The sequence below is a fragment of the Triturus cristatus genome, chromosome 7, assembly GCF_964204655.1.
Source record: "Triturus cristatus chromosome 7, aTriCri1.1, whole genome shotgun sequence".
Classification (NCBI taxonomy): Eukaryota; Metazoa; Chordata; class Amphibia; order Caudata; family Salamandridae; genus Triturus; species Triturus cristatus.
The window spans coordinates 1,700,049,983-1,700,077,764 of record NC_140590.1 but is presented as its reverse complement, the minus strand read 5'-3'; the positions used below and the strand labels follow the sequence as shown (position 1 = coordinate 1,700,077,764).

Sequence of the window (27,782 nt, the reverse complement as noted above, 5' to 3'; positions counted from 1 at the left end):
GATCAATCGGTCCTGCCTGAAGAAAGCCATTTGACCCTGAGGGGAAGCTAACAAATGACAGAAACCTGCAGACCAAAGATGCGAGAGATCATCAGAGCCTAGTTTCACATCAAATCTTGTTTTAACCTTACCTAAAGTTCCCATCAGTAAAAGTCAATTCTCATAGCAGGGAGACCTTGAGGTAATTTTAATTATCCTGATACCAGACAAAAAAAAATAAGGCCAACCTGCTCCGCTGTAAATCAGGTGTTGAGCACACCCAGATGCACCAGGCATCTTGGGTGGGAACCCTGTGATGAAGCATGCCACTGATGCAGCATAAAAGCTGCTTAAACTTTGCATGACATGAAAACAATTATGACAAACAAAAACCTAATCTGCTCTTTGCTCACGTTTAGAAAATGAACATTAAAACTGATTAAAGTTGAAGTACCAGCACTGTAAAAGCGTGCTTGGATTTGTAGAAATAGAAAAGTTTGAGTTACAATGCATATGACATGTTTATGAATTAAAACGTTTACCACTTTAACAAATTAGTAATGAAAAGCATGAATAAAAATGTTCGCTACAATAACAAATAATTATTTTTCTAAATGAGTCTCCCAACCAAATGTTACACGAGTAATGTAACTTAACATTTTTAGGGGCACATGCATCAAGCAGTTTTGCCTTCACAAATGGGGGAATTTGCAAGAAATGCTTTCCAGATGCAGCAAACCCTAATTTGCGATTCGGTAACCTGTTACTGAATCGCAAAATGGGTTTGCGATTCGGTATTTGGAAGGGGCATGTTTAGGGCGTCCCTTCCAAATACCGAAACCTAACGTTATGCATGACTGTTTTGTGACCGTGAATGCGGTTGCAAATCATTCGCATATTACCACCTACTTCAAGTAGGTGGTAACCCATTCACAAATGGGAAGGGGTCCCCAAGGGACCTGTGGGAGGACTCCCAGAGGACTGCCTGCTGCTGTGGTCTGCTGTGCACTGTACCAGACTGCTGCTGTACCTTGAAGGACTGCTTTGCTGCCTGGAGCCTGCCTTGAACCCTCAGAGACCAGACCTACTGTTGAGCCCTGCTTCTATACCTGCATCCAGGACTACCAGAAGGGCTAGTTTGCTGGCCTCCTGCTCAGAGCCACAGGGACATAACAGACTCCCACCATCTTGAATCTACATCTGGACCCAGCCTGAGTGAGTCCTGAACCCCCAAGATGTGTCCCATCAGTCCTGGACCCTTGTTTGTGGTGCTTAATGTGTCAAGATTGTCAATTTCCAAAACTAAGAACTTTGACAAAATTTGGTCAAAAAGCTCTCTGAGAACCAGGAGAAGAAGGGGACCAACCTGCTCGTCTATCCGCCCGAGGAGCATCGCAGGTCAGATTGACTTTGCGACTTCCCCTGCTACGTTCTTAACCTCAGCAGAAAATATGCTTTAGCAGTCCTTCACCAAATGGGTATCTGACCTCGTGGAACTGTCTTCTGCTACAGCCCTCTGCTTCATCCCTCTAGAGTTTCTCAACTTCTATTTATATGACTAAGTCCGAATGTAGACACCTTCACCACTAACCTTACCTTCTCTGACACTATTCTTAAGAACTTTTTATGAGGTCACAGGCAAGCGCTGACCGGGCACAATCCACTTCTTGTTTCTGAACCACGCTCCAACATAGTAGGCCTTAACTTTTGACTTTGTCCTGGTCTTGCACGGCTAGATGTCCCTGTGAGGTTGGTGCTTTGATCTTTTATGTGCTATTTTAAAACTTAAAATGTAAACGTTTATAACTCCAGTTCCACTGGTTGAATTTTTGTTGTTTTGGTGTCAAATAATTTATAAAATTTTGTCTTTTTTCTAAATTGATTTGGGGGTTTTCTTGTGTTGTGTTTTCACTTTATTACTGTTTGTGTGCTGCATAAATACTTTACACATTGCTTCTAAGTTAAACCTGGCTGCTTTTTGGGACATGCTACCCAGGGTTAAACACATGCTTATTTTGTGACTTTTTGCAGTTCACCCTGGAAGAAGCAGGTGCCTGTCACCTGACCAGAGCTCACACTCCAGTCAAGCAACACCCACATTTATCACACAAACTATGGAATTATAGTTGCCCCATTGATTGCTTTGACCTCCAACAAACAGCCCAGGAAAGTGATTTGGACTCAGGAGTGTCAGAAAGCATTTGGGGACCTGAAGAAAGCACTATGCACTGCACCTGTATTGAGAGCATCTGACTATAATCAGCCTTTCATTGTAAAGAAGCATGTCTCTGATAAAGAAGTTGGAGAGGTGTTAGCTCAAATAGACGTCAAAGGTGGAGAGCGTCCGGTAACCTTTATTAGTAGGATGCTACTACCCAGAGAATAGAACTGGACAGCTATTGAGAAGAATTGCTTTTCCATAGTGTGGGACTTGCGTACGTTCCCATCTTACTTCTTTGGACCTACGTTTGTATTACAAACAAATTATAAGCCGCTGAAATGGTTAATGGCTATGATGGGAGAGAATCCCAAGTTGTTGAGATGGATTATTTATTTACAAGGGTTAGATGTTGTATTGGAGTACAAAGTTGGCTTGAGCTACATGAATGTTGATTGACTTTCCCACCGGTTTTAACCAATTTGACCTCTCAACCTCTCCAGGTTAAGATTTGGTTCCAGGCGTTCTGATCTAGGAAGAGTGTCTGTTGGGAAGCAAAGTGGTGGTGATGGACCTGCATTCCTGCTTTGAGTGCCCCAATTGTACTCATGTCTGGATCCCTAATGCTGGTTTTTGTTGTCATAGACATTCATGGATCATGAGTGTACGGGGAAACAACCTTCACAACGCAGTCATTACATCGCACTACCTTTACATAGCAGTCATTACATCGCAACATCCTTTACATCACATGTCATTCCAACGCAGCCATTACATTGCATGTCACTACAACGCAGGCATTACATCGCAAGTCATTACAATACATACCATTACAACAAATAGTACCCTACCACTATCCAACACTTACCCTACTGTTGCACTCACTGGAATTAGAATAGTAATTATCACCCCTATACTATCCAACACTTACCTTAAATGCGATGTAATGGTATGAATTGTAATGGTATGCGTTGTAAAGGTATAATGCGATGTAATGGAATGCGTTGTAAAGGTAGTTTCTGAAAATGCGATGTAATGGCATGCGATGTAAAAGAATGCATTGTAAAGGATGTTGCGATGTAAAAACTGTGTTGTAAAGGCATGCATTGTAAATGTATGCGTTGTAACGTCATACATTCGAGTGTATGCCATGAAATAGGTCTGTCTCTCGTATGTGGTTTTATTGGACCGGGCAGGGCACCCAAAGCACCATTGCCTTTGCCAAGAGTTAAGCAGCAAGAGCGCGGTGGTGGCAGCAAAATGATCAGTAGGAGTGAGCAGGTCTTTTTAAAGTTCCACTACTGTGTGCTTAACTCACCCTTTGCCTACATTGGTTTGATGTGCAGTGCTGAACAGTGCATGTGCGATATACATGTGTTGGGTGTATGTTTGCCTGTGAATGGTACAATACAGGGATAATGCAGTGCTGTGCAGTGCATTTATATTATATGCATGGGCTGGCAATGGTACAATACATAGAGGATGTAGTACTGTGCAACGCGTGTATGCTATATGCATGTGCTGGGTGGATATGGGCATGTCATTGGTACACTACATGGAAGTCTCTGGGCCCTATTTTGGGAGACCCAGGGCAGACTGGATGAGCATGAGAAGTGGAGGTACAGAAATCCCCGCAGACAAATTTGTCTATTTCTATTGCTGCATTCCTGTATGCTGGGTGGGACACATTGTCAGAAGGGAGAGCCAGGCTCTTCCTACACTTCAAAGGGTGCTCTTTGATTCAGAGAGATGTGGCTGGGAATGGGCATGGGCACATCCCAGAAGAGAATGGGGCTGATAAGAGAATCATAAAGAGTAGGGCTGAGGCCCTGAGGTAACCGTTGATACACATATCACTGTGGCTGACATCCAGGTGTGAGCCGCAAACCACTCAAATGGCCTATGTTGTGGTGCTTTCAGCTTTGGAGTCGCTCCTTCAGTGACAGACTGTTTTCTGGAGGAAGAGAAAACAGAGGGAACTTCAAAAGGAAGCAGACTCCCAACATAACCTTCAAAGACTCAGACACTAAACCACATTTGATGTCTGGAAATGAACTATAAGAAGTGAACTTGAGTCCCCAAAAATTGTGAACTGTGTGCAGAGGAGGAATGGTGACCCCATATGCTGGGGTGGGGGCACCAGGACAGAAGAAGAAGCGTGGTCTGGTCGAGACCATCGGCAGAGGAAGGAGGCGACTGTGGTGACCTGCGCGGGCCCAAACCATGACTGAGAACCCGCACAAGGATCGTCACACCCTCCACACCTGCCCCCAGTCTGTGAGAAAGAACTCGAAAAACTTCCTAGGCATCGGAGGAGCACCGAGAGCCCCCATGGCCAGTGGAAGACCGCATGTGAGGAAATCAAGTACACCAGACAGCAGCTGTCCTGGGCCACATTTGAAAGACTTTCTCGAGGCAGTTGCTGCAGCTTCAATATCTACAAAAGCAGTGCGCTCTGAGAATCTAGTCACTTGGATCCTTCTAGTATGCATAAGACTGATTTTCAGGCCAGACGGACCCAGGGAACTTGTTTGACAGATAGCGCTGCAGCACTGGAACTCTTTTGACTGTAATTGAGAATCAGAGGTTAACTTCTGAGACTCGGAATACTAGTGGGGCTTAAACTGAATGTAGACGATTGTGAATGGGGAATAACCACTACCACTAGCTAGAGGGGAGTAGGACTCTGGGACCCGCCTGTCAAAAACTAAAGTTCTGACCTCTGGGGACTTTGTGTATTGTTTGTAAAAGTTATATTTTACTTTGTGGTCGTATATGAATACTCCTTTTTTCTTAAAAGTATTTGACTGTGTAGTCATTTATTGCTGCTGCTGTGTGTATTTTGAGTTGTGAGCCTGTTTTCACCCGCCTGTGTCTACCTCCCTGACAAGAGCCTTGGACTGTGCAACTAGCGCTACCACTGAGAGTCAAGTGCCGAAGGGGTGCTTGGCCCAGTTGCTCAGGATTCACAGTAGGATGGTTCATGAGTAGAAGAACTCAACCCGCACCGATGGGCCCAGTAACTCCTGCTTGCCCGTGACCCTCTGAATGCGGTTCTGACAGAGGTGTTGGATACTCACCGTGATTTGGACACACTTGAAAGGATCACCTGGGGCCACAGCCTTACGATAAAGGTTGAGGGTGGGTCCCTGCCACTCCAGGGAGATGGCAAGGTTCAAATAGCGCAAGAAGGCGAAGTTGCCTACAAGGTGGAAGCAAACTTTCTCTGAGGATGGGTAGTGGAGCTCGGCTGGTACTGTAACCACGTATTGTCTGTGAAGAAGAAAGAGGTGGCTGAATGGAGACAAATTCACCATTAAACAGTAACTACAGTAAACCATGAAGCACTCACGCAGACACATAGTAGATCTAACACTCAACCACCATCACTGTTGCAAAGATAGTACATCGAACATATTATTTTTCTCTCTGTTAACACAAAACAATACCTCAAACACATATTTGAAATTTGTCTGGCAAACGATTGAGGCAGCATTCCAACCCACCGTTTTTTTGCCCACAATGCTGCCACAGCTTGGGCCCAAGGCATATGCAAATCAGTTGTGACCTTGCTCCATAAACATCACACCGAACACTTGAATACTTCACAGCTGGCATGTTGTACTCATTGAATGTATCAAACACTGGAACACTCTCTTATCAGTTTTTATAACATTGAATTACTCCCACTGTTAAAAACTAAGTATGTGTTACACTGGTATAGTCAGAATATCTAGCAATGGAAACACCTCTCGTTTACAAAATCTACGTGCTCATTTATTTTATTAATTATTTGCTTTTCTTGCGTTTTTCTTGCCTAAAGAGTATTTTGGTCACACACTTTTTGATTGGATGAGTTGTATCCTTCCACTACTCCAAACCGTGCATTGCACTGAATGAAGGACTATTTTGTATATCTCCCTGCTCTTCCCACTCACATAAGCCTCCACTCTCTTCAACATTTATCAGCCCCCAACTTGCCAAACAGCTCCCATACATGTCACCACCACTCACCACTGTATCCACAGGCGACCATCTATGGGGCAGATTTACAAGCCCCTTGCGCCACTTTTGCGTTACTTTTCCCATGTTAAAAGTGACGCAACAGTGGCGCAAGGGGCTTGTAAATCTGCCCCTATATATGGTTCTTAATCCATTCCTGAAGCGCACATGTGTAGGGGCAGTCTTGGAATGTTTTTTCTTAAAGCATTGCAAGATGGCAGCTGTGCGTGCAGCCACATACCAACAGCCTGCCAAACAGAACACCTGCCAAGCATTCTGTGGCTGTCAGTTCAGGGCACCTGTGGAGGATTTTGGTGGGCTGCCAGCTTCTCCTGTTCATTGTAAGCAAGCTTCTAAAGTCCCCTTTTCAGATCCTTCACAGTACACTAGAAAATATTCTTGGATGGACAGCAAGTAAATATTTGTGCAAAAGGAGAAGCACTGCTTACCCAATAGTGCACCACCAATATGTGTGAGTATTACACATATATTCAGGGTTATGCTAATATTATACCATTCCACAGGCGTGCCTGATGCTCAAAAGTTATCAATCCCCTCAGTGTACCAGACTGTGAATGGTGATTACTGATGTTGATATGGGCTGTTCGTGTAGTATGGGGCACTGTTCAGACTGCAGATGGTTATTAATTACACTTAGACCACTGATCCTCTGAAGGTGGCCTCTGCAGTAGAATTATGGATCATGCAACAGATACTTCCAGGATGGCCGCCTACATTATCACTAGTATGTGGAGTATATTGCCAGGGTTTGCACTGCCCCAAGCACATAAAGTATCATTCTCATGCCAATAGTTGAAGTTGATCTAAAGTATTAAGTACCAGTGCAAACACAGAAATCTGCATTGCCCCAATATGTAAAGCACTGTTGTAAGTCAGTAATTCACACTGCTCCTAATACTTTTGCATGTAAGAAACAACTGCCAACTCATGTTCTGCACTACCCACAGACCTCGGCCTTTAAAGTGAAATTGCCATGTCATTACCAAGCACTGACCCAGCTTGTAAATCTCCATTGTCATTCGGCTATCCACAAAATCCCCAGAAGTTAAGGCCCCATATGGTTTAGCAGTATGTAAAGCATCATGAACATTGTACCTACTATCAACAATACTTCTAGCTTGTAAAGCATTCTTGTCATTTCATTGCCCCAAGAATATAAACACTGCTGCCATCCCAACATCCACATGGCCTGTCAGTATGTGAAACACCATTGCCATTAAGTACAATTAATTAATAACTCTTTTTTAAATAATAATTTGATTGATAGTAATTCTGAAAATTGGGTAATTATTATAATTGTGTGCCCCTCTTTAGTCCAAAGCTTTCCCTACTGTTGCACCAACTGGAGTTTGAGTAAAAACATTTTACCCTCCGGAGTCCAAGGCTTTCCCTAATGTTGCACAGACTGGAGTGGGAATAGTATATTTATTATTCAAAGAATTGAATCACTTTGTTAATATTGTTCAACTATATGTTATCAATATGTGTTTATGTATTTAATTTTATATTGTTATATAGAGACATTTGTGTCATTTTTAAGATCTTTTTAGTTGTTGGGTTTGTAGGGGCATAGAATGGGAAGTTACTTAAGTCATGATTGCTAATAAATTAATTATTCATTATTTAATAGATAATTAATTATATTAATTGTGTAAAAATGTATATGTTTAAATTTATAATTTAGCTGCTGGTTGTTGACCTTGTAGGGGTATAGGGTGTAAAGTTATGTTATAATTCATTAATAATTATTTTTTAACTTCCGATTAATTATTTAATTGATAAGTAATTATGTAACTATCTGCATAATATATATGTGAAGTCATTTTATTAGGGGTGAGTTGTGTTTGTAGGGGTATAGGGTGAGAAGTTAATTAAGTAAATATTAAATACCAATTAATTATTCATATTAATTACAATATGTAATTGATTTATAAATATGTACATTGTTTAATTGTTTTTAAACGTATATACATATCATTTGTATAATAAGAGTTTTATATTCTTCTTCAATTAATACATTTATTAAAAAATAGTACACATTTGAAGTAAAGTACTTTCCCTACTGCTGCACAGACTAGAGTGGGAATAGTAAGTTTTACACCTCCTGAGTCCGACGCTTTCCCTACTGTTGCAGAGTGGAGTGAGAATGGTAAATGTTACCCCTCTGTATTCCAATGCTTTCCCTTCTGTTGCACTGACTTGAGTGGGAATAAGAAATGTTACCCCTCCTGAGTCCAACGCTTTCCCTTCTGTTGCAGAGACTGAGGTGGGAATAGTATATTTATTATTCCTAGAATTGAATAGTTTTGTTAAGATTGTTTAAATATATATTATTATATGTTTATGTATTTCATTTTAAATGTTCTATATATACAATTTTATATCATTTTAAAGATATTTTTAGTCAACCTTTTTTTTCAATTATTTCCTTTTTTATGTAAAGTAATTTCAAGAATTTTATTTCTATTTTTTTTATATTTCTTTGCATATATATACATATATATATATATTATCTACTGGCGGTCGCCAGTAGATAGTTATAGTTAGGACCGTGTTTCCATAGGAAATCCGCAACATTCTATTTGGAATAACTTTTGCGTCGATTGACGAATCCTCGCGAAATTTTCAAAATAGGTGGGGCGCTCCGCTCCGCTCCTTCCCTGAAAGTCTCGGGGGGATTCGTCAAGCGGGGGCTGAGAAAAAGGGGGGGTCCCAAAACGCGTTTTCCCCATGCATTTTCCCATAGGACCTTTAGTCCGCGCTACAGCCCGAACGGCTGAACAGAAAACCTTGAAATTTGGCAGAGAGGTAGTCCTCAGGTCAGGGATGTGCCTTTTGCAGGTCTGGTGTAAATCTGTTCAGTATTTTCTGAGAAAATAGCATTTAAAAGCATATTTATATCTATAGGCGCGCACCGTGCGCGTACGGTAAGCGCACCCTGCCGTGCACGAGCGCAATTCTGATTGGTTGTTAGATCTTAGTAAACATTCGAATCGGTCGAAACCAGGAAGTGTCGGCCGCCATTTTGTCTCTCGCAGTCCGAGGGAGGTGAAAAATAAAGGTGGAGAACATGAAAAGGGGGCAGGGTGGACAGTTCCTGACCCCCTAGCCATTGTCAGGGAGTCCCCAAAGGATCCCCAAGGGCCATAAATGTTTTTAATATTTTTACAAAAAATCGTGGAGTGCGCTTACCGTGCGCGCACGGTAGAAACGTGAAAATTCCGCGAACGGCGCGCTGCGCGCCCACAGAGCGTGCACGGTGCACGAAGCGCACCGTGCGCGCACGGTACGCGCACTGTGAAAAACCTTAAAAAAAAATAATATTTAAATAATAATTACATAACTTAGCATTTAAAAAACCGTACAAATTCACTGAAAAAACCATAGGTTTCACACACGTTATAGTTAGGAATTAGCATTTAAAAAACCTTGCAAATTCACTTAAAAAACCATAGGTTTCACACATGTTATAGTTAGCTGGACATTTCCGTCATAAAAAACGAATGAAATTCCCCCGTTATAGTTAGTAAAGGGAACTATAACTCACGCGACCGCAATCCACTGCTGATGACGTCAGATATTACATCACTGATGACATATGTGTCTTTCTGTAAAATAAATATTTATTAAATATGTATAGCTAAAGGTTAAAGGAAAGAAAAATGGGTAAATAAGTGAATAAATACAGTGATGTAATATCTGACGTCATCAGCAGTGGATTGCGGTCGCGTGAGTTATAGTTCCCTTTACTAACTATAACGGGGGAATTTCATTGGTTTTTTACGAGGGAAATGTCCAGCTAACTATAACATGTGTGAAACCTATGGTGTTTTAAGTGAATTTGCAAGGTTTTTTAAATGCTAATTCCTAACTATAACGTGTGTGAAACCTATGGTTTTTTCAGTGAATATATATACAGAAGATATACAGTGGCCAAGTAGACCCTCAGGAAAACACACGCAGTGAAATCAGCTCTGACACGGGCTCGGAACAAGAACCAGAGGAGCATGGGAGTAGAGAAATGCGAGATGTAAGGCTAGCGGTAACCGAGGAACTCCGTTTTATGCTTCTGGAGCAACAGACAGATCATCGCACGGCGAGAGGACGCGGAAGAGGAAGAGGCCGAGGAAGAGGAGACAAAGGAGAGGAGGTGAGGGATACAGAAGGAGCACGAGATTGGCAAGCAAAAAGATCGCTGCGCTCCAATACAAAGAAACAGAACAAGAAGTAACGGACAATACAACAGTGATCAATCTGAGTAGTATGAAGCTTACAGAAGACGAAGAATCAATCCTGAAATTAGGCATGTCCTTCTGTAGCAGTAATGAGTATAATTATCCGAGCAACAGAATGGACTTATATCGCTTCGTCAGAAAACTCAAACTATCAAAAATGCACCTGAACCATCGTAAGACCAATCAAGGAACACAAGCAGTAATGCTAGAACCATCTAATGATGAAATCTCCCTAAATGTGAATGATATCCCCACCTTAACAGATGTAATCTCACTGGCTAGTGAAGATAACCCACCAGACAATGAGGAACAATCAATGTCGTTCCTCACAGGGATGAATAAGGAAGATCATACTCCATTTCGGCCACCATCGAGATTTTTGCCCCAATCTATGAAAGATAACCTCGATATTTTCGGGGAAAATGTAACCAAAGACTTAAAACAGTTGTACATTGTTGCCAATCAGAAGAAAAAGAGAATGTGTCCGAAAAAAGCGCTTTTTTACAAGACAGTGAACAAACTCCAGAAAGAAGAGGGAGTATTAATTAAACCCTCGGACAAGGGAGGGAATATTGTTCTGTGGGGGAAGGAACTATATAAAAAAGAAGCCCTCAATCAACTGAACAATAGTAACTGTTACATCCGAATAAATATGAAAGAATATGAGAAAACAAAGGAACTATTCTTCATGAGGTTGGATGAGTGGAAAGATAAAGGCTTGTTGAGTTGGGACGAGTATAAATTCATCAAAAAAGATAAACCAGTGATCCCGGTGTTTTATATGCTCCCCAAGGTGCATAAGAGTCTCACCAGTCCACCGGGGAGACCAATTATTTCATCATGTGGAAGCCTCTTCGAGAATGCATCACGTTATATTGATTATTTTTTAAATCCGATTGTAAGATCCTTATCTTCATATATTAAAGACTCAACGGATTTTTTAAAGTGCATTTTCGATGTACATTGGGATGAAGAGAATATGCTGCTCCTGACACTGGACATTGCAACATTGTACACCAGCATAAGACACTAGATGGTTTAAAGGCAACTGAATATTACCTAAGCAGAAGACCAATTCGACTCCTGGAGCACAACAAAATGATTTTGGAACTAATGGAATGGTGTTTAACCAAGAATATATTTCTATTCAATGATGAACTTTTTCAACAGGAACAGGGGACTGCGATGGGCACCTGTTTCGCCCCCAGCTATGCGAATTTACATCTTGGCTGGTGGGAGGAACAGGTGCTCAGAAGCAGTCCATTGGAACACTGGTCAGAAAACATATTACTGTGGGTTAGATTCATTGATGATGTCTTCGTGTTGTGGCAGGGCACGGAGACAGACATAGAATTATTCATCAGTGATCTGAATCAGAATACAATTAACCTAGAATTCGTAGGACACCACAGCAAAACCACTATAGACTTTCTTGACATCCGGGTTAAACCGATGGGAGGGAAGTTGGAGACTTCAGTGTTCCGCAAGGCTACTGCCGGGAATACAGTCCTTCACGCGGGGAGTGCTCATCCTTTTGCGTTAATTAGGAGCATTCCCTTCGGGGAATTCTATAGAGCAAGGAGAGCATGCAGCAATCAAGCTGAATATGATAAAATTGAGAGTGAGATGACCCGTAGATTCATTCAAAGGGGGTACTCTCCAGCTGTAATAAAAGGAGCTGCATCTAAGGCAAGAGACCTTGATAGACAAAAAATCCTGTTTGAACCATCAAGAACAAAACAGAGAAAACTACAGAGAGAGGGAGACAAGAACCAACTTAATTCTAGATTCATAACAACATTCAATGAAAAACATAAAGAAATAAGATCTATCTTAAACAAACATTGGCATCTAGTAAGAAACGATCCCATAATAGGTTCTAAAATGAAAAAACACCCGGACATCACCTATAAAAAATCAAAATCGCTAAAGGATCTAGTTGTGCGGAGCGAATATCAGGAAGAGAAAGGGCGAGCTCCAACCTGGTTACATCAAAAACCAGGTTTTAGAAAATGCCCAAAATGCAAAGCATGCCAGCATGGCATGAATTGCACTGATTTTAAAACTTTTTTTAATAAAACTATTGTTATTAAGAGTTTTTTGACTTGTAAATCTAGCTATGTTGTTTACCTGCTGCGATGCCCGTGCCCCAAAATATATATAGGAAGTACAACCCTTCCTGTGTATAAACGAATTTTACAGCACAGGAGAGCTATTGTTAATCAAGACAGAACATATCCTATAGCACGTCATTTTGAATCCCATCACCAGAGTAACCCGATATTTTTGAAATATTCTTGTATAGCGGAAGTCCCGAGGAGAAAGAGGGGAGGGGACAGGGAAAAGGAACTAAGGAGGTTGGAAACATTTTTTATCCTAGAATTTAATTGCAAAGAACCGCAAGGGTTGAATGTGGATGAGGATTTGTATACGTGTTTGTCTTGAAATGCTCGAAGAGATAAGAAATGAGAAACTCTTGCTATCATTACTTTTGTTAGTGAAAAAACAATCAATATAGAGGGTAACTCGACAAAGATAACCGCTCTGTATAGAAATATCAAATATGATTTTAATATTTATGGATATATATATACGTGTGATATTAATCCCTATCCTATATGGAACTAATTGTGCTAGAGCTGAGAAAGTAAAAATGGATACTGTGATTGAGAAATGTCTAAGTTTACATAAGCACTTGCACTTTAGGATTGTCATGATAATTTTGATTAAAAGAATTGTTCTTGATAAATTCATACAGGTATATAGATCATGAACTTGTATACATTAGGAAAGGGTTTCTCTGCGTTATTTGCACAATAGGCATTAGCACCTTTGATTATTAACTTTTGTGAAATTCTTTAAAACAAAACTAGCACTGGCACTTTATAATGCGTAATTTGCACAGTAAGCACTAGCACTTTGAATTACTGGATTTTATAAGAAAATGTTAAAAAGGCACTTGCCGAATTCATTTCCTGAAGATTAATACCATTTGCACTAGCACAGTGTTTCCCAAACTGTGGTCCGGGGACCCCCAGGGGTCCCTGACACTTTCCCAGGGGGTCCGCAGGCAGCAGTTTAAAAAGCACTGCACTTGTATAATTAGCAGTTTTCCAGCAACAATAAAAGTGCCAAGATAACACCAGTGATTAATGTACCTGCTGGAGAGAGATGAGAGTTTTGTCCTGTGGCAGCTTTGAGTTATCTAATGTAGCACAGAGGGTCAATATGCCTATTGCAAAGAACGTGTACTGTGCATTTTAAATGACAGTATTTTATGTGCATAGGCGAGTGGGTTACTGCTTTTGTCACAAAGATTATTTTGTTACTGTGCAGTACATAAGTGACAACCGTAATCTAGCACAGTGACCTATGAACTGTCATCAAAGAGCTGCTTGCAAACTGCATGGTACAAGTTAGTAACTTGTGTTTTTCCCTGTCTTTCATTATCCCGATGCTGCTAAAAAGGTTTATTAGGGTGGAAATACATTTTTATTTTTAAAGTCAGTGCTAACCACTGTCTTATGTTCTGAATACCGAGTTTTTGTGCTTCTCCAGACGAAGCACTCTTTAAAAATGCCTACCAGTATAAATGACATGTGAATCCTACACCTTGTAGTCCCCTTTGCCTTATGTAACATTTTCTATACACTGATTTACACTTATGATCAATTGTCTCTATATGTGTGTGATGTAAAGTGATAAACGTGTTGTAGACTGCACCATTGTTTCCTACATTTCTTTCGGGGGAGAGCCTCCCAAAGCACCCTTTGTAGTGGTCAGGCACACTCAATGCACTTGGGGTGCACCGTATGGGGACTGGTCTGAAAACATTTGCCAGGGCTGCTTTGGGCTTCCAGTCTGGCCCTGGCAGGAGTAGGAGCCTCGTACTGCGAAATAAAACCAACCATTTAAAAGTTAGTCACAGAGATGCAACACCAACCTTCCCATTAAAATGTAAGTTTTTTGCAAATTCTTTCAATATAAAATACCAAGGGGGATATTTACAAGAATATGGTGCAGCCCTAAATTTTGCCCTGTGCTGGTGCTACACTTAGCAGTGTAGCGCCAACGCAGGCACCCTTGCAACACAGTGCAAGGGTGTCTGTGTTCAGGGGAAGATTGTTTATGTAAAGGAAGGTCCCCCCTTCCTGCACATACACAAGTGACAAAACCCCATTTCAAGATTGTTTGTGTGCTGCTTAACGCAGCACACATGGAAGTTACAAAATGCAATTTTTTTAATGATTGTTTATGTGGAGGAAGGGTCACCTTCCTGAACATAAACAATCCAATGCGTTTTGCTTTTTCCATGTGTGCTGCACAAGGCAGCACACATGGAAAAAGCAAAAATGAGGAGAAATAAAGCATTCCTCCTCGTTTCGCCAAGTTAAGACCTGGTTTTCCCTGGTGTTAATTTTGGCACTGCCTCCTATTTACGCTACCCCTGTGAATAGGGGGCAGCATCAAAATCAATGGGTTTTGCGGTGGAATGCCCACTGAAAAACCCACTACCCACCCCTTTCACGCTAAGCATTGCACGAAAGGTGGCCTTATTTACAAGGCAGCGTTAAGCCATATTAAGTGGCTTAACGCTGCCCTGTAAATAAGGCAAAGCCCCTATCGACACGCAAACGTTACAAAAAGTGATGTTTCCATGGTGGGAGGGGTTTGTAAATATGCGCCTAAAATCCTTGGCATTTCGAGTATTTGTTTTGTGTGCACACGTGTTTATTTTTTTCTAATTACTGTTTTAACGTTTGAAATTTAAATTATACAAATTGCTTGGGGGTCCCCGAGTTCCAGTGGTGACTCAGTGGGGTCCTCAGGAGTCAAAAGTTTGGGAACCACTGCACTAGCATGTTGAAGAAATTTAAATCTTTTAAAATTGTATGACAGACTCTGATTTTTAATTAGCTATTGTCAAATATACGCAAGGAGGTATCCTGCGCGAAAACATAAGAAATAGCTGTAATCATTGAGCCATGTAATACAGCAATATGTGCAAATTGAGTATAAATCGTACTAAAAAAACATGTAAAACGAATAGGAATGAACATGTTACAAGATGGCGGCCAAAGTGCATTATACAGAGCTGGGGTATATGAAAGTTGAGTCCCTCTTTGTTGTCAATCACTAAATGAAATGTATTTTAATGAAAAAAAGTATGGCACAAAACATCGTGAACAAGGCAGCGCGAGTCTGCTGAAACGCGTTGATGTGATACCTCGTTGTTTGAAAATAAAGACCGAGTGCCCATTCTTTCACCGGAGTGCTGGATGTTTATTTCCTGAAAGGAGTATACCTATAGTTTGATATATATATATATATACACATATTACCTACTGGCGGTCGCCAGTAGGTAGTTATACTTAGGGCCTATTATCCATAGGAAATCCGCAACATTCTATTTGGAATAACTTTGGCGCCGGTTGACGAATCTTCGCGAAATTCTCAAAACTGGTGGGGCGCTCCAGTCCGCTCCTATCCTGAAAGTCTCGGGGTGATTCGTCAAGCGGGGGCCGAGAAAAAGGGGGGTCCCAAAACGTGTTTTCCCCATGCAATTTCCATAGGAACCGTTAATCGCAGCTGCAGCCCGAACTGCTGAATGGAATTACACGAAATTTGGCAAAGAGGTAGCCCTTGGTTCACACTTGTGCCTTTTGGTTGAATGGTGTAAATCCGTTCAGTAATTGCTGAGAAAATCAAAAGTAAAATCACAGATATATCTGGACGGAGCCTAATCACACATCTCATTTTAAGATCTGATCGGCTGTCAGCACTTAATCCAAGAAGTGTTGGCAGCCATCTTGGGACCAATATACCTTATTAGCACCTCATTAAAAAGCATTGCACTTAATAGAAGGTTTTGACTTTAGTTACATTATAAATCATTTGTTGATGGTACCATACTAATTTTAGGAATTGTGGTGTGTTCTAAGGTGATTTTACCATGTGAAAAAGCCTTCTGCTGGGATATCATGAATCATGTTTGAGCGAAAACTATTTTCTCATGCTTTTCCCACAGAGGTTTGGAAGGTGATGTATAAGCTAAACTGAGAGCATATTATCTGTAAATTCACATTATCTTTCTCAGTCATGTGAGAATGAAGTCTGACATTCTCAGTAAAACATGTACATCCAACAAGGGCAGAGACTGTCAGTTGATTTCTTTGTGTTCTACTGCAGCTTCCCAGAGTGTTCTAAAGAACAACTAGAACGCTAACAGTCCTACTTATGACAAACGTATGGCACACCTGAAGCCATCTTGATTGGAATAAAGTGGTAACTCTTAAAACATTTAATTTAAAAAGGAACAAGATAAGGGGGGTCATTTTGCCATAGAAAGTATGATTAGTGCTGCAGAAAGAAAAATTGGCACATTTTGAGTGACTTCTCAAATCCTCTTCTATTTCATTAAAACATTCTGACATGCAGACTGAAACATGCACTTTCAATACCAGCAGCAAACTTCCCTGGTGAGCAGTAGCTTTACTACAGTGATCCAATGAGCAACTAGAGTGCTAACATTCTGAATTTATGGCAAATGTGTGACACATCTGAATGCCTTCTTGATGGAACCAAAGTAAACACGCATTGAAAATGCAATAGGTCTCGCCCTTGTTTAAGTTAAAGCAATTCTGTTTGTAATTAGGTTGCTTTTTAGCTCTGCTTGTATTAGTGTATTTCTAACTTTCATGTACATAACATGCATATTTATGCATATATGTATATGTATGCATGCATTTATATTTGTATTTATATAGATATGCAGATTATAAATATGTTTATATATGTATGTATATATATACACATACATATATATAAATGCATATGCATATATATGCATATATATATGTGCATATGTGTGCGTGTAGAGAGAGGTAGGGAGAGGTAGAGAGGTAGAGGTGTAGAGGTAGAGGTAGAGAGGTAGAGAGAGAGGTAGAGAACGGTAGAGAGATAGAGAGTAGAGAGTGAGTAGTAGAGAGTAGTAGAGAGAGTAGCAGAGAGTGAGTAGTAGAGTAGTAGAGTGAGTAGTAGAGAGTGAGTAGTAGAGAGTAGTAGAGAGTATTAGAGAGTGAGTAGTAGAGTGAGTAGTAGAGAGTAGTAGAGAGTGAGTAGTAGAGAGTGAGTAATAGAGAGTATGTAGCAGAGAGTGAGTAGCAGAGAGTGAGTAGTAGAGAGTAGTAGAGAGTATTAGAGAGTGAGTAGTAGAGTGAGTAGTAGAGAGTAGTAGAGAGTGAGTAGTAGAGAGTGAGTAATAGAGAGTGTGTAGCAGAGAGTGAGTAGCAGAGAGAGAAAGTAGCAGAGAGAAGTAGAGAGTGAGTAGTAAAGTGAGTAGTAGAGAGTAGTAGAGAGAGAGTAGTAGAGAGAGAGGTAGAGAGGTTGAGAGTAGAGAGTGAGTAGTAGAGAGTAGTAGAGGGTAGAAGAGAGAGTAGCAGAGAGGGAGTAGTAGAGAGTAGTATATTGAGTAGTAGAGAGTAGTAGAGAGTGAGTAGTAGAGTAGTAGAGAGCAGTAGAGAGTGAGTAGTAGAGTGAGTAGTAGAGAGTGAGTAGTAGAGAGTAGTAGAGAGTGAGTAGTAGAGTGAGTAGTAGAGAGTAGTAGAGAGTGAGTAGTAGAGAGTAGAAGAGTGAGTAGTAGAGAGTGAGTAGTAGAGAGAGAGTAGTAGAGAGTGAGTAGTAGAGTAGTACAGAGAAGTAGAGATTAGTAGAGTAGCAGAGAGTGAGTAGTAGAGAGAGTAGAGGAGAGTAGTAGAGTAGTAGAGAGTGAGTAGTAGAGAGTGAGTAGTAGAGAGTAGTAGAGAGTGAGTTGTAGAGAGTGAGTAGTGGAGAGTGAGTAGTAGAGAGTAGTAGAGAGTGAGTAGTAGAGAGTGAGTAGTAGAGATTAGTAGAGTGAGTAGTAGAGAGTGAGTAGTAGAGTAGTAGGGAGTGAGTGGTAGAGAGTAGTAAAGTGAGTAGTAGAGAGTAGTAGACAGTGAGTAGTATAGAGTAGTAGAGAGCGAGTAGTAGAGAGTGAATAGTAGAGAGTGAGAAGTAGAGAGTGAGTAGTAAAGAGTGAGTAGTAGAGAGTAGTAGAGTGAGTAGTAGAGAGTGAGTAGTAGAGAGAGAGTAGTAGAGAGTAGTACAGAGTGAGTAGTAGAGTAGTAGAGAGCAGTGGATAGTGAGTAGTAGAGTGAGTAGTAGAGAGTGAGTAGTAGAGTGAGTAGTAGAGAGTAGTAGAGAGTGAGTAGTAGAGAGTAGAAGAGTGAGTAGTAGAGAGTGAGTAGTAGAGAGAGAGTAGTAGAGAGTGAGTAGTAGAGTAGTAGAGAGAAGTAGAGATTAGTAGAGTAGCAGAGAGTGAGTAGTAGAGAGTGAGTAGTAGAGAGAGTAGTGGAGAGTAGTAGAGTAGTAGAGAGTGAGTAGTAGAGAGTGAGTAGTAGAGAGTAGTAGAGAGTGAGTTGGAGAGAGTGAGTAGTGGAGAGTGAGTAGTAGAGAGTAGTAGAGAGCGAGTAGTAGAGAGTGAGTAGTAGAGATTAGTAGAGTGAGTAGTAGAGAGTGAGTAGTAGAGTAGTAGGGAGTGAGTGGTAGAGAGTAGTAAAGTGAGTAGTAGAGAGTAGTAGACAGTGAGTAGTAGACAGTGAGTAGTAGAGCATAGTAGTAGAGAGTAGTAGAGTGAGTAGTAGAGAGTGAGTAGTAAAGAGTGAGTAGTAGAGAATGAGTAGTAGAGAGAGTGGTAGAGTAGTAGAGAGTGAATAGTAGAGAGTAGTAGATAGTGAGTAGTAGAGAGTGAGTAGTAGAGAGAGTAGTAGAGTAGTAGAGAGTGAGTAGTAGAGAGTGAGTAGTAGAGAGTGAATAGTGGGGAGTGAGTAGTATAGAGTAGTAGAGAGCGAGTAGTAGAGAGTGAATAGTAGAGAGTGAGAAGTAGAGAGTGAGTAGTAGAGAGAGAGTAGTAGAGAGTGAGTAGTAGAGAGTAGTAGAGTGAGTAGTAGAGAGTGAGTAGTAGAGAGAGAGTAGTAGAGAGTGAGTAGTAGAGAGTAGTAGAGTGAGTAGTAGAGAGTGAGTAGTAGAGAGTAGTAGAGAGTAGTACAGAGTGAGTAGTAGAGAGTGAGTGGTAGAGAGTAGTAGAGTGAGTAGTAGAGAGTAGTAGAGAGTGAGTAGTAGAGAGGAGTAGTAGAGAGTAGTAGAGAGTAGTAGAGAGTGAGTATTAGAGAGTAGTAGTGAGTAAGTAGTAGAGAGAGAGTAGAAGAGAGTAGTAGAGAGTGAGTAGTAGAGAGTGAATAGTAGAGTAGTAGAGTGAGTAGTAGAGAGTGAGTAGTAGATAGTGAGTAGTAGAGAGAGAGTAGTATAGAGTGAGTAGTAGAGTAGTAGAGAGTAGTCAGTCAGTGTCACTCAGTCAGTGTCAGTCAGTGTCAGTCAGTCAGTGTCAGTATCAGTCAGTCAGTGTAAGTCAGTCAGTCAGTGTCAGTCAATCTGTGTCAGTCAGTGTCAGTCAGTCAGTCAATCCGTGTCAGTCAGTGTCAGTCAATCAGTGTCAGTCAGTCAGTCAATCAGTGTCAGTCAGTCAGTGTCAGCTAGAGCAGCTCTGCTGACCTGGTTCTCAGGCTCTAAAGTAGCTCTGCTGACCTGGTTCTCTCCCTCTTAAGCAGCTCTGCTGACCTGGTTTCTCTGGCTCTATAGCAGGTCTGCTGACCAGGTTCTCTGGCTCTAAAGCAGCTTTGCTGACCTGGTTCTCTCCCTCTAAAGCTGCTCACCTGACCTGGTTCTCTGGCTCTGAAGCAGCTCTGCTGACCTGGTTCTCTGGTTCTAGAGCAGCTCTGCTGACCTGGTTCTCTGGCTCTAAAGCAGTTCTGCTGACTTGGGTCTCTCCCTCTAAAGCAGCTCTGCTTACCTGGTTTCTCTGGCTCTACAGCAGCTCTGCTGACCTGGTTCTTTGCCTCTAGAGCAGCTCTGCTGACCTGGGTCACTGCCTCTAGAGCAGCTCTGCTGACCTGGGTCTCTGGTTCTAGAGCAGCTCTGCTGACCTGCTTCTTAGGCTCTAGAGCAGATCTGCTGACCTGGTTCTCTGGCTCTACAGCAGCTCTGCTGACCTGGTTCTCTGCGCTCACAATGCACGCACCCGACTTTGCGAAAATATATTTAAAAATAATATAAGTTTATTATAAGTACAAATATATTATTTTTATGAATATGTTAGATAATCTCTTGCCCTAATATGTATATTAAAGACACATACATATCATTTTGGAACATAACATTTTTTTGCAGGTGTCGCGCACCCAGCGCGCCCCAGCATGTATGTGATGTCAAGCGGAACCCGCCACCGCGCAAGCATCTTGTACCGTAATGCGCATGTGTTGCGAATGCGCGGGAGCAGGAGTCAAGGACTGGTCGCATACCAATCGCGCACATCACGTAATATTAAATGTATATGATGTAAAACACGCAGCCGTCGCACACCGTACGCGGATCCTTCACAACTTTTCTAAAATGACGGCTAGAATCCGCACATGCACCATGATGTGTACGCTTTGAGTGCGCGTCTCCGAAAGAAAATTGGATTTTTTTTTTAAATGAAAATAATATAAATATATTAAAATAAAAAGTGAAAACAAAACAATTAATCAATATTTCAGTTTGAATGTTTTTTAAAACTTTTTTTGCAATTTTCAGAAAAATATATAATGTTGTTTAATGAACAAAATATTTAAAAATAAACAGTTAAAGAACTGTAGAAAATCAGTACAAAAAAATAGGTCTAACTACTATCACACTTAAAAATTAGCATTTAAAAAACCTTTGAAATTCACTGAAATAAAACATAGGTTTCAGAGAAGTTATAGTTAGAAATTAGCATTTAAAAAAGCTTTGAAATTCACTGAAAAACCATAGTTTTCAGAGATGTTATAGTTAGAAATTAGCATTTAAAAAACCTTCGAAATTCACAGAAAAAAAATAGATTTCAGGGGTGTTATAGTTAGCTAGCCATTTCACTCGTACAAAACCATAGAAATTCCTCCGTTATAGCTAGTTCTTCTAACTATAACTCGCGCGCCCGCAATGCACTGCTGATGATGTCACATATTGCATCATTCATGACATGGTCAGTGACATCACTGATGACATCTCAAATTACATCACTGATGACATCATCCACGTGACAATCTGATACACCTCATCTTACACTAGTATAACCTTTCATCACTCACTGTAAAATACAGAGTACCATATTTGAAACCATTGACACACCAATACCAGTTACTACATACCCACTCACTGATTCCTAAGTCTACACACACAACTCCCCATTCAACAACAGAATAATTTATACATGCAGTCACTAATTAATAGAACACTATCAAATGCACTTATACACATATATAGACATTGACACGTCAGCAGTCATCTTAGTCGGTTATGCAGTCATCCTACTGACTCATGAAAAAAATTAATCACACTTACATTTACTCACTTACAAAATTATCCAACAATACCTCATTTATTCAAACACATAGTAAATCATAGTTAATATGTTAAAAAATCACCATTACAATTATACACTCATTCATATAGTTACTCTCACAATCACTGACTCTTACACATACTTATTTATATACACCAACTCTCACATACAATGCCTTTTATTTTTTTACTTTGTTGAAGATGTACAACTAAAACATATATTCACTTACCAACACACAAATAAAAACACTCAGTCACCCAAACAACTGTTTCCACATGCACTCTTAAACCTATACACCTAGTCAATCAACCATTCACACATCTATGCATAGAGTTACACACACCCATCCAACCACACACAAACTCAGTGTCCCATAAGAATACGAATACTCACCCAACTAATCAATAACTAATATACACACACATGTAGTTAGTGACCAACTGATGCAGCATGTTATACAACAACAGAGACAGTGATGCACACATTCACATAGTTTAGTTACTAATCCATGTATTAAGTGAGACACTTTTAATTACTCACTTAACCAGACAGTCAGACAGCTACTAAATCTCCATCCAGACAGTTATATATCCACTCAATCTTCAATACAGATTGGTATATATATAATACATATTTGAATTTCAAACTAAACCACATTCACTGGATGATGTCATCAGTGCTGTCATCAGTGATGTCATTTGAGATGTCATCAGTGATGTCATCGGTGATGTCACTGACCGTGTCATGAATGATGCAATATGTGACATCATCAGCAGTGCGTTGCGGGCGAGCGAGTTATAGTTAGCAGAACTAACTATAACGGAGGAATTTCTATGGTTTTGTACGAGTGAAATGGCCAGCTAACTATAACACCCCTGAAACCTATGGCTTTTTCTGTGAATATATATATATATATATATATATATATATATATATTCACTTAAAAAACCATAGGTTTCACACATGTTATAGCTAGCTGGACATTTCACTCGTGAAAAACCATTGAAATTCCCCCGTTATAGTTAGTGCAGGCAACTATAACTCACGCGACCGCAATCCTCTGCTGATGACGTCAGATATTACATCACTGTATTTAGACACTTATTTACCCATGTCTTCTTCCATTAATTTTTAGCTATACATATATTACAAATATTTTTTTTTCAGAAAGACACATATGTCATCAGTGATGTAATATCAAGTTCAAGTTCAAGAAAACTTTATTTCGGAATAATCCATAAAAGCACATAAAAACAGTATAAAACATTGACAACAATGGATAAAATCTTTAAAAATAATGCATCCAAACAGCCAATACATACTAATTACATACATAAATCAGGTTGACATTTTTAGGTATTTTTTCCGTTTATGCCAGAAAGCCCCCAAGAATTTTGCCACTGCAAAGACAATGTGTGCGGCCGTTTCGCTCTTGAGAATTCTAAAGGCTTGGTGACACCTTACAAAGCCCATGTTCCTACAGATCGGAATGATCCACTTTCTGCGAAGCTCAGTATAGCCTGTGCAAAAAAATATAAAATGCAGCTCAGTTTCCTCACTTGCGCTGCATGCCGGGCAAATACTGGATGTCGACAGGGACCAGGAGCTAGTGAAAGCACGGATTGGCAAGGACCCGTGCCTCCATTGTAGGTAGAGCTTCCTAATTATTACGGGGTAAACATTATCCAAGGCCGATTCGAAGGTGTATGTGCTCTTCATGAGAAGGAATTGGTTTGTTAGGGACCCTAAGGATTTGGAGGGTCGAAGTAAAGGAGCCTTAGAATCATGATACACCTTGGTTAGAGCCTTTTTAGAAAATTTGGGACACACATTTCCAGGGTCATTCCATAGTGCATCTAATCCTAGGCTCATCAAACTATTCCTTATGAATTTAAGCCAAGGAATATTCCCCGAGTTTGGGAAGCTGAGAACTTCCTGGAGACCCTGTCTATAGTGAATCAATTCAGGCACTGTCCATAATCTGCGCCAGTAGATCACAGGACGAAGTGCCAACTCTTCCTCCAATGGTCTAATGCCTAAGTCAAGTCGTAGGGGCACTAGCGGTGTACTCGGAGGAAGGGCTACTAGACACCTAAGGAATCTATTCTCCTCCTTTGCCAGACTATCCAGGATTTTATGACCCCATAGTTCACTCCCATAGGTAACTGCTCCTCTTGCTTGGACTCTATAAATATGAAGAGGAGGGCCTATGGGTTTAAGGGTTGACCTATTCTTCCCCACCAGTGCTAGTATTCCTCCGATATGTTGCGCCAGCTTCAGCCTTGTTTTCTCCTGATGTTGACCCCACCCCAATTCCTCATTGAGTGTGACACCAAGATATTCAAACGTGCTCACTCGGTCTAGTACATTTTCCCCAATGCGAGGAATACGGTGAAACCTGGGTGGCGTATTGAAGGCCATAAATTTGGTCTTTGTGGTGTTAATTTCCAATCCATGCTCTCTACAGAAGTCCCCAAAACCATCCAGAACACGCTGGATTCCCATAGGTGACTTGGAGAGAAGGAGGGTATCGTCAGCAAACATAATTGCTGGGACCCTCCTTCCCGCCAACTTTGGGACATCCGAATTGGGGACCCCATTAAGGTGGTCAATGACCCCGTTAACAAAGAGGCAGAACAGGGTCGGTGCAAGTACGCACCCCTGTCTTACCCCTCTCTCAACCGGGAACTTGTTTGAGAGTACGCCCTGCGCACCGCACCTCACACGGGCATAAGTGTTAGTATGGAGGCGGATGATCATGTTCAGGATATCAGCTGGCATCCCAGCTTTCGCCAGGACTTCCCAGAGCTTACCACGGGGAACAAGGTCGAACGCAGCCCTTAGATCAACAAATACAGTATAGAGGCTGCCACCCTCCAGCTGTATTGTTTTCCAATGAATAAGGGACAGCCTAAAGACCTGGTCCACGGTAGAGATCTTTTGGCGAAACCCAGCCTGAAGAGGGCTCAGGACATCCCTCTCCTCGATCCAGTCCAAAAGTCGATCCAACAGAAGCCTCGCAAAGAGTTTCTGTGGAACGTCTATCAGACTGATCGGTCTATAATTGGCGGGGAGCAAAGGTGAGCCCCTTTTAAAAATGGGCACAATCTCCGCCCCCAGCCAAGTTGGGGGAAGTGCCATCCCATGAATAATTGCATTAAACAGTATCAGAAAGTACAGTGCCCAAATTCTGACTTCGTGCCTTAGGAGGTCGCCTGGAATCTTATCTAAACCTGGCGCTTTTCCTAAAGAAAGGCAAGTGATTGCCCTTTCCACTTCCTCCAGCTTAAAGTCTTCCAACACCGTGCAACTATCAATGGGATTCACTAGGCTCTCAGGCGGTGTTCCCATTTGGTCTAGCCCAACACTGCTATAGAGGGATGAGAAGTGTTTTTCCCAGACTTCGGCTGTAACATTACCTTCTATTGCCTTTACAGGCTCAGCAGAACCATGTCTGACTATGTGCCAGAATTTTATGGAATCTCTAACTTTGAGAGCAGATGTTATTTCTGACCAGTTCTCCCAGTCCCAGTCTATTTTCGCGGCTTCCAGACTGGACTTATAGGCCACCCTCTTTTCCCTGATCACAAAGGATGTTTCCTTATTTTTAAGTGCTTGGAGGAGATCTTTCTTTGCTACCCTGCAGCTGGCATTGAACCAAGAGGCTCTTTCGCTCCTCGGTTTCCTGCCCCGGACCACAGGATTCAATACCTCAGCTAGATTGACACAAAGAGCCTGATGGATATCCTCAAGGGAAGAACAGCCATCCGACGAGGGCAATTGAGGGAGAAGGCTCTCCATTCTTTCCAAAGTTTTAGCCACTTGCTCATATATAGCCCTTATACGGTTCGGTTTCTCTAATAGTCTATCCCACCTTAGTCTCCGTCTGTTGCTAGACAGAGTAAGGCTAAGGGCAGGTAAACCGTTTCCCCGAGAATCTAGCCTAAGGAGGCCATCCGCAGCTAATGAAAGGATTAGAGGGTTGTGATCACTATCAGCCCTTTGGGCAATTTTAAAGTCTAGTGCCAATTTCCAATCTTGGAGTTTGATCAGTATGTAATCGATCCGCGACTCCTGCCTTGGTCTGTTAAAAGTTGGCTGGGGCGGGTTATCCCCCTTGAACCTACCATTGCATGCTCTGAGTGAGTTTGCCAATGTTAATGTTAGAACTTGCAATAAGAGAGGTGAGGCTACCCTGACTGGCGGACCTATAATTCTTTCGATTCCCCAGAGGTCATCCTCCTCACTGGTAATCCCATCTAAATACGTCGGGAGTGGTTCAAACTGAATATTGAAATCCCCTCCGACCAAGAGTATGTCTGGGCCAGTGAGGGAGTCAAGAAAAAGCCCTAGATCCTCCAGTGTCCTTGAGGTGGCTGCAACTCCAACCGGTCTAGAGTATATATTTACCAGTCTCAGACCCGCCCCATTGGGCCAACGCAAGACGACACATAGGATATCCAGAGAGTTAGTTTCTACCACCTCGGCGGTGCAACCTAAATGAGAAGCAATCCATATTGATAGGCCACCAGACGGGCGTCCCTTCTCGCCCCATCTAGCTGGAATATCAAAAATAGCAAAACCGGGGTAGCTAAGATTTTCTCTAGACCACGTCTCTTGGAACATGCATATATCATGTTCTTTAATAAAGGTTTCCCAATCAGTATTACCTAACTTGTTGGGAAGCCCAGCCACATTCCATGACATAATCTCTAAAGCCCTCATAGTTCTAGTTACAGACATAGAAGCCTCATGCGGGTAGTTTCTTCTAACCTTAGGGGAGCACAGACCTCCCGTGCGCTTTGTGCGTTGCATGAGGACCCCTGTAGAACTTTGGGCTTTCGTGGGAAGCTGCCACCCCCCACCTCCACCCCGTTCCCCATATTTACGGAACGGTAAGATTCGGTAGCTATTTCATCTATGGCCACCAGAGCATGTTCCAGGGGCCCTAAGCCACCCGCCAGTGAGGACATAGATTGCCTGTCAGAGATAGAGTGGTGTAGAAAGCAGGTCGACCGTTTGAAAATCAAATCCATACCCTCATCCTGGTCCCCTTGTGTGCTATGTCCATAACCAGAAGAGATACTGAGTCAATCACAGTCATCAACTCCTGATAAGGCCCCAAATCTATTGACAACTTCGAGGGGAGTAAATGGTAGCGTGTAATTCACCCTCCGAGGTCCCATTCTATGATTCCTAAATGGAACCATAGTCCATTCTGCTGCATTTTCATTTGCCACATGGCTAAGTGCATGCGTGTTATAATGTGGAACAAGGGAAGCAGATGGTGCTACGAATGGATGAAGAGGGGCCACTATTTTTCTTGGAGCCCTGGGATGTACATTATTAGAGACAATTGATCTTGGGTAAAAATATGATAATACACGGGGATTTATAAATCCCCGTGTGGAGCCCAAGGGGTAGTCTAAGATGTATTTGACTGCATTGGGGTCTCTAAAGTTAATAATGATTACATCCCCTTCTAAATCTTTGATTCTACGGCCCAACCAAGGAAGTCTCCGGACATGCAGTATCTCTCCATTGATGTTAGGAGGAAGGGGTCTATTTGTCCTAAGCCAGTGCACGATTTTATTTTTTAGGTTATAATAACCCTCATTTCTGCCCTTATCCAGAGGTGGAACTTCTGTTAACACCACCACATATGGTACCGCCTCTGGGGGCAAATTAACTTGATGGCTACGTGAATCGCTTACTCTAACTGAGAGGTGATTCTCCCCCTTCTCGTTTGGGGATGTTACTCTATTAGGGATTACTAATTCCTTCCTTAGTTCACCATCTACGTGTTGGCCATGGCTTAGATTAATTGCGGTAAGGGTGGGCTTATCCCTGCGCTGAGAATTGGAGCTACCTATCTCATTAATCCTAGTGTGCGTGAGAGGTGGATCTAAGTCCGTAGGGGGAGACGGGTCGTGAGTAGAATCTTTCG

The 27,782-nt window shown here is 41.6% G+C and overlaps 1 protein-coding gene across 1 annotated transcript in view; it reads right to left on the bottom strand.

The window, feature by feature from the left end:
• Nucleotides 1–27,782, bottom strand: part of LOC146812810 (alpha-2-macroglobulin-like protein 1) — a 630,734-nt gene that overhangs the window by 596,279 nt on the left and 6,673 nt on the right. Inside the window, exons 2-3 of the mRNA XM_085615203.1 lie at nucleotides 13,588–13,646; nucleotides 5,218–5,410 (exon numbers count right to left, since the gene is read on the bottom strand). Coding sequence (XP_085471329.1) covers nucleotides 5,218–5,410; nucleotides 13,588–13,646 — 252 coding nt within the window. The remainder of the gene's footprint in view (nucleotides 1–5,217; nucleotides 5,411–13,587; nucleotides 13,647–27,782) is intronic.